The sequence below is a fragment of the Trachypithecus francoisi genome, unplaced genomic scaffold (genome assembly GCF_009764315.1).
Source record: "Trachypithecus francoisi isolate TF-2019V2 unplaced genomic scaffold, Tfra_2.0 Lachesis_group12, whole genome shotgun sequence".
In the NCBI taxonomy this organism is placed as follows: Eukaryota; Metazoa; Chordata; class Mammalia; order Primates; family Cercopithecidae; genus Trachypithecus; species Trachypithecus francoisi.
Window position 1 is genome coordinate 71,892,244 of NW_022681457.1, and position 14,341 is coordinate 71,906,584.

The window sequence follows — 14,341 nt, forward strand, 5'->3', positions numbered from 1 at the left end:
TAGAGCTTAATGCTACAAAAATGAAATGATAGAATGAATGACATTACTCTGAATTGTCAGGAAAAGACTGTGAAGAAATGATATTTAAGCTCAGACGGGTAATAGCTAGCTACATGAAAATCTGATGGAAAACTCTCCAAGGGACAGTTAATCCAAAGCTTCCAAGGTGGGGATGAGCTCAGAAGGAGCAAAAAGGAAGGCTAGAGTGGCTGTAAAACTGCTTTAATCAGAAGTATGCCGTTGGCATAGAAATAGAAAAATAGATCTGTGGGACAGAATAGAATGCTCAGATAATCTAGTGTATAGATTTTATTAAATAGTGCTTTCACAAGTGTATCTTACTAGAAGAAAATAGTGTTGGACTCAGCATGCTAAATGCAAAAATAAATTTTACTTAAAATTTAAAATTTTAGAAGAAAAATGTAGGAGTATGTGCATGTAAACAATGGGATGGGGAGCTCTTTTTACTATGATAGGATACCTAGAAGGTGTATAGTTGTCCTCAGTATCCAATGTTGGGGGGTTTGGTTCCAAGACTCCCAAGGATACCAAAATTTGAGGATGCTCAAGTCCCTTATACAAATTGTGTGTTATTTGTATCTAACCTTCACATAGACTCCAACATACCTTAAATCATCACTAGATTACTTATAATATCTAATATAGTATAAACGCTCTGTAAATAGTTGTACTATATTTTTTAATTTGTATTTTTTATTATATTGCTATTTTTAGTTTTTAAAATTTAAAATTCTAATTTTTTTCAGAGACAGAGTCTCACTCTGTTGCCCAGGCCGGAGTGCAGTGGTGCCATCATAGCTCACTGTAACCTTGAATTCCTGGGCTCAAGGGATCCTCCCACCTCAACTTCCTGAGTAGCTAGGACCACTGGTGTGTGCCACCATGCCTAGCATATTTTTGTTTTGTTTTGTTTTTTCAAGAGACAATGCCTTTGCACCTGGCCTTTAACAAATTTTTCAGTTATATATATTTTTAGAGACAGAGGTCTTGCTATATTGTCGGGCTGGACTCAAACTCCTGGACTCAAGCAATCCTTCTGCCTCTGCCTCTTGAGTAGCTAGCTGGGACTACATCAACTGCAGGTGATATGTGTCCATCACCATACCTGGCAATAAATAAATAAATAAATAAATAAATAATTTTACTTAATGAAAAAAATGTGTATATAAATTTTTTGATGGGGTCTTGCCCAGGCTGGAGTGTAGTGGTGCAATCTCAGCTCACTGCAACCTCCACCTCCCGGGTTCAAGTGATTCTCCTGTCTCAGCCTCCTGAGTAGCTGAGATTACAGGTGCCTGCCACTGTGCCTGGCTAATTTTTGTATTTTTTGTAGAGGCAGGGTTTCACTATGTTGGCCAGGCTGGTCTGAAACACCTGACCTTAAGTGATCCACCTGCTCTGCCTCCCAAAGTGCTGGGATGATATGCATGAGCCAGTGTGCCCAGCCTAAAAAATATTTTCAGTCTGCAGTCGATTGAATCTGTAGATGCAGAACCCATTGATATGGAGGGCTGAGTGTCTGAAATAAGCATATTTAAACTAAAGCATAGTAAAAATTAAAAAATGTTATATAGTAAAATATATCATAAATAGTATCAAAAGAAAAATAGTAGATTGGGAAAAAATAACATCTTTCAAATGCATATATCAGACATAAAGGGTTATCATCCATAATTAAAACTCTTTTAAATTGATGTATTGCATGAAAATAGAAAAACTGGCAAAATATTTAATAGGCAATTTAGAAAAGAGTAAATCTCAGATGGTTAGTAAACATGTACAAATTTCATAATCTCTTTAAGGTCAAGGACATGCAAATTAAAGTAACTCTCAGATATTACACTTCTCTCATCCCATTGAAAATTATTGAAAATTAGTTTTTAAGTGATAATACTTAGTGTTTGAAGGGGTGTATGCACTAGATAATACCTAGTGTTCGAAGGGTTGAACACACCTAGGTTCCTGGTGGAAAATACAAATTTTTGTAGTGATTTTGGAAAAACAATTCTTAACAATATATTTTAGGATTAAAATGTATCACTAATCTTTTAATTTAACAAACATTCATGGGAATACAGCCCATAGAAATAAGCACCAATACTTAGGAAACCCTATGTATAAGGATGAACATTACAGCATTATTTGAAGTGGCAAAACTGGGAGCAAAATGTGAATGTTCTTGAATGGGGGAACTATTGTGTAACCATCCATATCATAGACTATAATTTAAGCATTTAAAAGAATGTGTTTGCTGGGCATGGTGGCTCATGCCTATAAATACCCAGCACTTTGGGAGGCTGAGCGGGGAGATCATTTGAGCCCAAGGGTTCGAGACCAGCCTGGGCAACATAAATAAAATTTGTCTACAAATAGTCTACAAAATAAAAAAATTTGTCTACAAAATAAAAAAATTAGCTGAGCATGGTGGTGCATGCCTGTAGTCTCAGCTACATGGAAGGATCACTTGAGCCTGGGAGGTTGAGGCTGCAGTGAGTCGTGATCATGCCACTGCACTCCACCCTGGGCTATAGAGTGAGACCCCGTCTCAAAAATAAAATAATGTGTTAGATCGTGCTAACTGACTTTAAGGGACTTTCTTGATGTATTGTTAAGGGAGAAGAGTAATATACAGAGAGATGTCTATAATATACTATTTTGGTAAAATAATGTTGAAAAACTTAAACTTCTCCCTATACCTATATAGGAAATAGAAATGTATGTGTATTTGTATATGAGTATAGAAAAAGGCCTAGAAGAAGACATAGAAGGTTGTTAATTGAAGTAGAAGTAGAGGCAAGATAAGGAGAAAAAGGCCGGGCGTGGTGGCTCAAGCCTGTAATCCCAGCACTTTGGGAGGCCGAGACGGGCGGATCACGAGGTCAGGAGATCGAGACCATCCTGGCGAACACGGTGAAACCCCATCTCTACTAAAAACTACAAAAAACTAGCCGGGCGAGGTGGCGGCGCCTGTAGTCCCAGCTACCTGGGAGGCTGAGGCAGGAGAATGGCGTAAACCCGGGAGGCGGAGCTTGCAGTGAGCTGAGATCCGGCCACAGCACTCCAGCCTGGGCGGCAGAGCGAGACTCTGTCTCAAAAAAAAAAAAAGATAAGGAGAAAATATTTTTTCAATGTGTCCACAGTAAAATAACTACACATAATATTATTCCTTTTAACAAAAGTATGTGTCTTTGTATGCATTTAAAAAGGAATGAAAAAATGGTCACCAACATTTTAATGGTTATTATTTTAGAGTGATGATATTTCAAGTTATTTCTTACATTTTTCATTGTCATTTGAACTTTTTACAATGATTAGGGTAGGAAAAAATAAGCTACTTTTATCATGAAAATTAAGAAAGCTAAATGGTAGTACTTTTTTCCCCTTCATTTTGCAGTTGTGCTATATTGACTCCCAAACTGATGGTGGAATCCCTTCTTACTGTTTTGCTTTAATGGTGATGTTTTTTCTACAACAGAGAAAACCCCCTCTTCTTCCTTGTTTACTTGGAAGTTGGGTAAGCATGAGTTTGTGATATATATGTGCATATATATATATATATATAGTTTGCTCTTGCAGAGAACTCTGCTCAAACATTTTAAGCTGGAATTCTGGTTTGTCTGTTTGTCCATCTTTTTTTTTTTTTTTAAATAATTTTTCCACTACCAATTTGGAATGCCTTTTTATATAGATTGAAGGCTTTGACCCAAAAAGAATGGATGACTTTCAGCTGAAGGGCATAGTAGAAGAGAAGTTTGTGAAGTGGGAATGTAATTCAAGTAGTGCAACTGAGAAAAACTCAATTGCTGAGGAAAACAAAGCTAAGGCAGACCAACCAAAAGATGATACCAAGAAGACAGAAACAGACAACCAAAGTAATGCCATGAAGGAAAAACATGGCAAAGTAAGCCTTTTTGTTTTTTTTTGGCTTTTCTATCTGTAGAATTTGTGATGCCTTCGATTGAAGCTATTTTAATTGTAGATTGACCTTGAGCAAGCCTCTTGGCCTCATTTTCCTCATCTGTAAAGTGAGGGGTTGATCTGGTTTAGTTTTCCAGTACCAAGATTCTCTAATTAATTTATACCTTGTTTTGGAAAACTTGTGTTGTTTGAATCATGTCAAGATAAATCTGTCATTTTTCATCTAGACAAGGAAAATTTCCTTTAAGAGTTGGGCTCTGACCAGACTTCAGCATATGGGAATTTTGTTGCCAGATTGGGTGGAGAAATAAAGCCCTTGTGCTCTAAGAGGGGGTAGCTCTGCTTATTTGATCATTCAGCATTCATTTATTAAGGACCTACTATGTGCCGGCCATTATCTTGAGTGCTACAGAACCAAAGGTACATGGACTATGTCCTCTAGAAGCTTGTAGTCTTCTAAGTGGACAGATGGCATTATGACAGAAATCTGAACATTTCTGAAATCACTGCTGTAGCTATACTGAATTTTTTGTAGTTTCCTGATATACTTGCCTGTTGTATTCAACTCTTCCACTTTCCTGGACTACTGTACACTCTCTCCTCAAACCACTAATACTCTCAGCCAGTGCTGGCTTATTACTTCTCTGGGAACTTGCCATGTTCTTATCTAAAGTCATTTTCTTCACTTGTGTATTCAGTCTCATCCTTTCTTGTATTTTCCAGAATGTCACTCTAGCAATTATGCCCTCATAAATTACCAATTTTTCATTCCCTACAAAATCAAACATGCTCTTATTTCTCCCACTGTAGGAAAAATCTGACAGCACTTCCCCTCCCAGCTATTCCTTTGCTCCCTTTTGCATACAACTTCTTAAGAAATGTCTGTATTTACTATTTTTGATTTCTCTGTTTCCCCTTAACTCACACTAATCAGGCTTAGATGTCACCCCATCAGTTTGCCAAAACTTGTATCATCAGTGTCAGTAACCTCCACGTTACGAAATCCAGTGGTCATTTCTCAGTTTCTGTCGTTTTTGATTTATTAGCAACATTTGCCAGTTAATTACTTCCCTCTCTGAAAATGTTATTCACTTGACTTTCAGGACACCAGACCCGTGGCTGGTTATTCCTTCTCAATTTCCTTTGCTGGTTTCTTTTTTCCTCTGTAATCTCTTAAAGTTGAAGTGCTGTAGTTCATGATCCCTTTTTTCTTGTGTATGTACATTCCCTTGGTAATCCCAACTAATCCTGTGGATTTTAAGGACTATCTGTATGAAGATCACTCTCAAATTCAAATCTCCAGCCAGACCTCTCTCCTGACTGCCATAATTGTATAACCAACTGCCCATTTACTGTCTCTACTTAGATGTCTAATAGATGTCTTAAAGTTAATGTGTCTAAACTGAATTCCTGATCCTCCCCTCAAACTTGCTTCACACTTAGGTTTTTCATCTTAATTGTTTGCACTGCATCCTTTCAGTTGCTCAGTTAACCGAAAAGGATATTCCTTTCAGTTAACCTTGGAGTCATCCTTTACTCCTCTTTCATACCCCATATCAAGTCTGTCAGGAAATCCTGTCATCTCTACTTCAATATATATCCAGAATTTGATTACCTCTCACTACCTCCACTGTTACCATCCTGGTCCTAGCCATCATCATCTCTGGCCTGGGATACTACTATAGCCTCGTAACAGGTTACCATGTGTCTACCCTTTCCTCTTATAGTCTGTTCTTAACAATCAGAACAGTTCTTCTAAAACTTAAGTCAGATCATGCCCTTCCCTCTCCCCACACTCAAATGAACAAATGAGTTGTTCCTCATTTCATTTGGATAACAAGCCAAACAGCCCTTCCTGGCTCTTTGCTTTCCTCTTTTACTCTTCTTGTCACTCTATCTTGGTTTTCTTTTTAAAACTGGTCTCATTGTTTTGTTTGTTTGCCCTGTTTCCCATTCCTTTAGCACTTTTCCCTCTTCTTAAAACATACCTTCTCAATAAGTCTTATCCTGACTACTCTATTAAACACTGTAACCTTCTCCTGCTTCCACACTCCCATCCTTTTTAGCGTACTCAACTCTCTTTTTTCTGTAGTACTTATCTTTTAAGTTACTATGTAATTTACTTATTAAATATGTTTGTTGTCTTTCCATAGAAAGTAAGCTCCATGAAGGCAAGAATCTTTGGGTTTTTTCCCCCAAAGACATATCCCAAGTGCCTAGAACACTGCCTTGTACATAGTAGGCACTCAATGAATAGTTGTAGAATTGAATGTGAGAATGATTATTTCATGTGTTTATGCTGCCTAGTGGTTGCTTTTAGCCAGGTTTCATCTAACTAATTCTTTGGAATTCAGGTGTTACCTCTTCTGTTATGATTCCCTTGATTTAGAGGCCCATCTTAGCATGTAGCCTTTACTATATAATTGTTAAATTGTCTCTCCCCCTCCTAATAGTCTCTGAAGTAGGACTTTATTTAAGTGGCAGTATAGGATAGTGATTCACCACATGGACCCAGTAGCCAGGCGGTCTTGAGTCAAATCCTTGCCCTATAGTATCCATTTCATGGAATAGTTAGAATTAATTGTTAACATATGTGCAGCTTTTAGAAGAGTGAATGGTACATGGTAAACCTTATGTATAAGTGTGAGCTTTCATTATTTTATGACGTTCTCACCAATGTCAGGGACATAGGAGGTTCTAAAGAAATGTTTGCTGAATGAAGGAATTAGTTTTTTTGAAAGCCGGGGCGTTTACTTATATTTTAAAAATAATTATTGGAAAAAGGAGTTGTAGTAGTTATGCAATGCTTTGCAGCTTTGGCTGCACATGAAAATTACTTCAGGGAGCTTTAAAAATGCCATTGCCTAGGCTGATAGCCTAGTCAGTTAAATCAGAATCTTGGGAGGGGTGTAGAAGGTGGGGGTGGTGCAGAATTCAGGTATTAGTGTATTTTACTGCTCCCCATATGATTCTAATGTGCAGCCAAGGTTGAGAATCACTGGTTCAGTGGAAAGAATGCAGAATTTCTAGGAGTCAGTAAACTGGGACTTTGTTCCCAGCTTTGCTTCAAACTGACTGCTTGTTGGCAAATTATTCCTTCATGCCTCAGTTTTTGAAAACGTGATCTCCAAGGTCTTCTCTAACTGAAAATTTATTGATTTTATAGTTTTATTAAGCTTAAATGAAAAGTATTTTTTCTTTTCCAGTCTCCTTTAACATTGGAAACACCAAATCGGGTATCCTTGGGACAGTTATGGTTAGAGCTGCTGAAATTTTACACACTGGATTTTGCTTTGGAGGAATATGTCATATGTGTACGGATACGAGATATTTTAACAAGAGAAAATAAAAACTGGCCTAAAAGGCGAATAGCCATTGAAGGTGAGATGATATGTTGTATTTCACTTGGAGAATATTTTTTATGTGCTACTCATTATATAATTCAGTGTTAATAAATAAACCTTTGGCTTTGTAGCATTATGTATATGTCACTAGATTGTCATTCTTTATTTTTAATTTTTTTAGAGACAGGGTCTTGCCCTGTCGCTCAGGCAGGAGTGCAGTGATAGGATCATGGCTTATTGCAACCTCAAACTCCTGGGCTCAAGGGATCCTCAGCCTTCTGAGTAGCTAGGACTATAGGCTTGTGCTACTATGCCCCGCTAATTTTTTTATTTTTTGTGGAGATGGGGGTCTCACTGTGTTGCCCAGGCTAGTCTGGAACTTTTGGCCCCAAGTGATCCTCCTGCATTGGCCTCCCAAAGTGCTAGGATTATAGGCATGAGCCACTGTGCGTGGCCTCCATTATTTATTTAGATTCTTTGTCAAGTCTGTTACAGTTTTATAGAATTAGTATTTATTTAAAGGTTTCTGCTATATATGGTTAAGGTCAGTAATTAGCATTTTTTTAAATTTTGAAAACTATTTTTTAATTGTGCAAACTTGCAGAAATACAGAAAAATATAAGTTAGGAATACTATAAGATCTTTTTGAATGAATTTGTGTCATAAGATTATGAGAAAGTTTTCATTGTCTTCTAAAAGTACCTCACCTAATAAATGTGGCTTCACTAAAGGAGAAAAATAAAAATTGATGTTGACAAAGTTTCATATCAGATCCCAAGACCATTAAGATCTTTGGAGATACAGAAAACAATAGAGTGGCTCCTCAATTCTTAATCAAAAATTAAAGTTCACAGCATTTCACTTACCTTTTGTAGATAAGAAATTGAATTTATGTTCATTTTAGTCTGTTCAGCCTACACATTATTCCATTCCCTCATTCCTGCTGGCCTTCTCTACTGTGAGTTCAACCCAGAAATATTCTGAAATATACATGCAAACATTAATACACATCTTGTACTCTTATATATAGTAAATAAATGAGCTCTGAAGCCTTCTAGCCATAATTTATCTCTGTTTTTTTCTTTATTTTCCCCCCTTTTTCATTTTCTTTGGGAAGTGAGGAAGAAACTAGAAAAATCTTTTTAAAGCCTGTGGATTTAGATAGCAGCAGAACGTAACAGATGCCTTAACTTCAACAGTTTGAAGCCTGGCCTCTTAATACCAAAAGGTCTTCAGTAGTGGAGAGCATATGTATTGTCTTTTTGGTGCATTCTTCTTTTTTCCTGGGCTTTTCTATATTTAAGACTTACAGATATTTTCAGAAATCTGTCATGTTATTAATAATAAGGATGCAGTTGTTTCAAGACTTTGCAGGGTAATTATTTTTGACTGGACCAAAGTTTACATATTGGTTTAAATTTTACTTTTTTAGGTCTGTTGCTTTTTTGCTCTTTCTTCCTACTACTTTCTTTTACTTTTGATCTCACTAAAGTTAAATCTTAAAATCAGTTTTTTTTTCAAGTTGAAGCCTTGAGAGTGTTAGGTTTGTTTTACTTGTTTAAATTGCAAAGAACATATAACTATATTAAAGAACACTGTGAGCCGGGCGCAGTGGCTCACGCCTGTAATCCCAGCACTTTGGGAGGCTGAAGCAGGCGGATCACCTGAGATCAGGAGTTCAAGACCAGCCTGGCCAACATGGTGAAACTCCATCTCGACTAAAAATACAAGAATTAGCTGGGTGTGGTGGCATGCGCCTGTAGTCCTAGCTACTCGGGAGGCTGAGTCAGGAGAATTGCTTTAACCTGGGAGGCAGAGGTTGCAGTGAGCTGAGATCATAGCACTGTACTCCAGCTTAGGGGATAGAGCAAGACTCCATCTTAAAAGAAAAGAAAAGAAAAGAAAAACAATACTATACAAGATGAAAATCACTAATGGGTCCTGAAGCTTGAAAATTTTTATTCAGTGACAGGGTAGAGGGAGGTATTTCAGCATAACTCCTTTTTCCACAGTTTCATCATTGAAACTAATTACTGAGTCGGCCTTCTCAGCCATCCTATTATTAGTTACCTTATTATTAGTCTTGTTTATTTTTCCTTTTAGCTTTTTATTTTATGAGAGAAAGGAAGAAAAAAAATGTTGCAATTGTATTTCCTCCCATTTTCAGGAACTTTCATTGGGACTCTAGCTTAGAAAAACCCCTTGGGAAAATGTATTCTCCTAACAGTGTATCAGTTAAGATCTACTTGTATGAGCTTGGAAATGTAGTTTGGAAGTAGAGACTTAGCTATTTACCATTTTCTCTTTTGCTAGATCCATTTTCAGTCAAGAGGAATGTTGCACGGAGCTTAAATAGCCAGCTGGTTTACGAATATGTTGTGGAGAGATTTAGGGCAGCTTATCGATATTTTGCCTGTCCTCAGACGAAGGGTGGAAATAAGTCTACAGTGGACTTCAAGAAAAGAGAGAAGGGGAAAATAAGCAATAAGAAACTAGTTAAGTCTAACAATATGGCAAATAACGGTTGTATTCTGCTTGGGGAAACCACAGAAAAAATAAATGCAGAAAGAGAGCAACCTGTTAAATATGATGAATTGGAATGTACATCACAGAGATGTATTATTGACAACAACAATTTGTTGGTAAATGAACTAGATTTTGCTGACCACGGACAGGACTCTTCATCTCTTTCTACCAGCAATAGCAGTGAATTGGAGCCAAAATTAGTTAAGAAACAAGATGATTTAGCGCCTTCAGAAACTTGTTTAAAAAAAGAGCTCAGCCAATGTAATTGCATTGATTTGCCTAAGTCGCCTGACCCAGATAAATCTACTGGAACAGACTGCGGGTCAAATTTAGAAACGGAGAGTTCACATCAGAGTGTGTGCACTGACACATCTGCTACCTCTTGCAACTGCAAAGCTACAGAAGATGCTTCTGACCTTAATGATGATGATAACTTCCCCACCCAGGAATTATATTATGTGTTTGATAAATTTATTTTAACCTCTGGCAAGGTAGGATACAGTTTGTAAATGATCTATAAGATTTTGTGGTGGTTGTGTGACTATGTATATTTTTTAGAATTAGAAATGTAAAAATAGCTTATATAGTGGTGACTGTTGTTTTGGAATGATACTTTGGTATGTATTTTACCTTTTGTGTTTTTCATGTAGTTGCCTTTACATAATGTATATAAAGCCTCAAAAGATTTCAGCATTGTATTACCAGTTGGTTTCCTTTACTTTCTCATATATGAAAGGATTCATCTGATATTTCATGAAAATCTTAACAAAGACAGCATGCATTTTAAATGTTGCTTATTTTGTATTTTTTCTTTTTTTCATAACAAAAGCCACATTCAAGCTTATTTTTATACATAAAATTTTTCTTCCCCCAAAAATACAAGGTTTGTAAATTCTAAAAGTATTCTACTTTAAAGATATTTTTATTTTATATATATATATATATATATTTTTTTTTTTTTTTTTTTTTTTTTTGAGACGGAGTGTCGCTCTGTCGCCCGGGCTGGAGTGCAGTGGCCAGATCTCAGCTCACTGCAAGCTCCGCCTCCCAGGTTTACGCCATTCTCCTGCCTCAGCCTCCTGAGTACCTGGTACTACAGGCGCCTGCCACCTCGCCCGGCTAGTTTTTTGTACTTTTTAGTAGAGACGGGGTTTCACCGTATTAGCCAGGATGGTCTCGATCTCCTGCCCTCGTGATCCGCCCATCTTGGCCTCCCAAAGTGCTGGGGAGATATTTTTAGAGGGGGGACATATAGGCATACTAATGGTAGTTGAGGGAAACTAAGATTAGTAGTCAAAAAAATGAAGAATCCAGTTTCTGTTTCTGCTACTGAGCCTCTGGATTTCAGCTTATCCTGTACGAATTACAGAAATCCAAACTTTTCTACTTTTGAAGTAAGATAGTATGAACTTATTATTATTTTGAGACAAGGTCTGGCTCTGTCGCCCAGGCTGAAATGCAGTGGTGCAGTCCACCTCCCGGGCTCAAGCCATTCTCCCACCTCACCCTCCTGAGTAGCTGGGACTACAGGCACACACCACCATGTCTGGCTAATTTTTGTATTTTTTTGTAGAGACGGGGTTTTGCCATATTGCCCAGGCTATTCTTGAACTCGTGAGCTAAAGCGGTCCGCCTGCCTTGGCCTCCCAAAGTGCTGGGATTATAGGTGTGAGCTACTCCAGCTGGCCAGATAGTCTGAACTTTAAGTCATAAAGGAAATCATTTAAAATCATAGGAAAAAACCTGTTGAACAGGAAGTAAGCGATAACTGCTTTGCAAATAAAACAAAGTTTTAACCGAGTCACATTACTTCAAGTGCATTGCACAGAATTGAAATATCATTATCATTATCCATGTGAAAAAATGATTATACAGATCATACATAAGCCAAGTAGAATATTAAAAAAAAAAAAAAAAAGGAAAGTCATCTAGCCTTATCCAGGCTTATTGTTTTATCAGTAATTATTGACAAGCTTGAAGATGTTTAACCTAATTATTAAATAGTATTGCCTGTTTTTAAAAAATCTGCTTTATTAAGGTATGACTAGCATTTAAAAAGCTATAGATATTTAATGTCTACAACTGGATGTGTTTGAACTTAAGTATATATATATTATTATCACTGTCAGTGCCACAGAAAACCTCTCCATCCGTCAGCTCCAGAAGTACCCTCCTCTTTTTTTCCTTTTGTAATTAGAGAACTTAAGAGGTACCTTATTAGCAAATTTAAGAATATAATACAGTATTATTAATCTTAGGCCCTACTTTGTGCAGATCTCCAGAACTTATTTATTTTGCATAAATGAAACTTTGTACCCTTTGACGAGCACCTCCCCATTTCCCCCTCCTGATAAGCAGTATTTCTTCATTCTATATAAATATACATCTGTTGCATTTTATCTCGGTTGCAGTATTTAGGGCACATGGACTATTGAAAGCATCAAATAAATTGCAGGTTTTTAGAAAACTTAATTATATAACTTCAATTTACTTTTTTTCCTGGAAACCTAGGGTAAGTACTGTTTCTCCAGTTTTCATTTTTACTATTTAAAGAGTTTCCTGCCTAAATACGTCATTTTTTAAAGAAAAAGCTTTGAAAAGCTGGTAGAGATTCTTGTAGTACTGTTAATTAGCCCACAGTGCGTCATTCTTACAAAAAGAGATTTTCTTATATAATTTGTATCAGAATTTATGTCCAGGCTAACACTGGAGAAAGACACTTGAGGATCTAGGCATATTACAAAAAAGAAAAGAGTATTGGTGTTTCTTAAACATATGTGTTTGTTTCATCGAGTTGGCATAAATTTTTGTGTTTTAACCACTTGTTTGGTGTCCACTGAAATACATTTAAAATGGTTATGAGGGTTTGGAGTTCATTTTGTGTGGTTGTTGAATAAGTTACTCTTCGTATGAAGCTAATTTATTTTTAGTGTTCAGTCTGTGGTTTGGTCTCTTGAGCAACTAATGTAATAAATTGAACCAACTGGCCGGGCGCGGTGGCTCAATCCTGTAATCCCAGCACTTTGGGAGGCCGAGACGGGCGGATCACGAGGTCAGGAGATCGAGACCATCCTGGCTAACACGGTGAAACCCCGTCTCTACTAAAAATACAAAAAACTAGCCGGGCGAGGTGGCAGGCGCCTGTAGTCCCAGCTACTCGGGAGGCTGAGGCAGGAGAATGGCGTAAACCCGGGAGGCGGAGCTTGCAGTGAGCTGAGATCTGGTCACTGCACTCCAGTCCGGGGCGACAGAGAGAGACTCCGCCTCAAAAAAAAATAAATAAAATAAAATAAAATAAATAAATAAATTGAACCAACTAATAGAGGGTTCTGTGATTGATTCAGAAAATAGGAAATGTTTGGAGTGAAATGAAAGGTGCACCTTAAAATTTCTTTATAACCTATTTTGTTAGATCTCAGTAAGTTTAAAATATAATGCATATATTTTCCTTTGGGAGCTGTTTGAATGAACTCATACCTTCTGCATCTCCTGGCATTTTCTGTATCTTTCATTTTCAGGTAAATTTAATCCTTGATATAATTTTACTGGGGAAGAAAAAGTGGTTGACTCAAAAAAGTTTTTTGTAGCTAATACTGCATTTTAACAACATGTTTTTTTTTTTAAAAATTACCTCCTGGAAGCACAGGTTATCAAAACTGAGTTACATAAAAGATTCTTTTTGAATTCGCTTCATAAGTGATGAAGTCCCTCAAAAGTTTATTAAATTAGATTTCTTTTTATCGTTGTGTAGCCACCAACGATAGTATGCAGCATCTGCAAAAAGGATGGCCATTCAAAGAATGATTGCCCGGAGGATTTTAGGAAAATTGATCTAAAACCTCTACCACCAATGACAAACCGATTTCGGGAAATACTCGATTTAGTATGTAAAAGATGTTTTGGTAAGTCTTTTATTACTACAACTATTGGGACTAGATTCCTTCTCAGATATTAAATATTAATTTTCTGATTTAAAAAGTTTGTTTACATTTTGTTTTGCTGGAGGTTTTTGAATAGATACCCAAGCACACATATTTACTAAATGATTACTGTGTGCAGGGCATCATGGTAAATGCCAAGGGGAGTTGAGAATCCATATATATTGCTTTTAAGGAACTTAGAATATGGATATGAACTGTCTAACATGGTAGCTTCTAGCCTATGTGGCTTTTAAATTTAAATCAATTAAAATTAAATTAAAACCAAGGTCTTCAGTTTTATACTAGACATATCTCAAGTACTCAGTAGCTACATGTGGCTAGTGGCTGCTGCATTGGATAGCATTGATAGAGAACATTTTCATCATTGCAACATTCTTGGATAAAACTGCTCTAGATGGATTAATATGGCATTTATGTAAATTGCCATAATTGGAAGTAGAATGTGTTACGTGCTATAGTAGTGGTAAACGAAATGGAGTGTAAACACAATTTTTTCTGGGGTGGATTAGAGGAATCAGGATTAATGATGTGGTATTTGAGATGGATTGGGTTGCATTTTTAAACGTCAAAGATTATTCATAAAAGCATGGA

At 36.8% G+C, this 14,341-nt stretch overlaps 1 protein-coding gene across 10 annotated transcripts in view; it reads left to right on the forward strand.

The window, feature by feature from the left end:
- TUT4 (terminal uridylyl transferase 4) overlaps window positions 1-14,341 on the forward strand; it is a 132,552-nt gene that overhangs the window by 69,542 nt on the left and 48,669 nt on the right. For 9 of the 10 annotated variants that reach the window (XM_033226358.1, XM_033226354.1, XM_033226360.1 and 6 more), the window contains exons 10-14: window positions 3,416-3,535; window positions 3,710-3,922; window positions 7,146-7,320; window positions 9,597-10,300; window positions 13,561-13,711. In XM_033226358.1, coding sequence (XP_033082249.1) covers window positions 3,416-3,535; window positions 3,710-3,922; window positions 7,146-7,320; window positions 9,597-10,300; window positions 13,561-13,711 — 1,363 coding nt within the window. The remainder of the gene's footprint in view (window positions 1-3,415; window positions 3,536-3,709; window positions 3,923-7,145; window positions 7,321-9,596; window positions 10,301-13,560; window positions 13,712-14,341) is intronic. The other variant, XM_033226362.1, reaches the window with a different exon arrangement.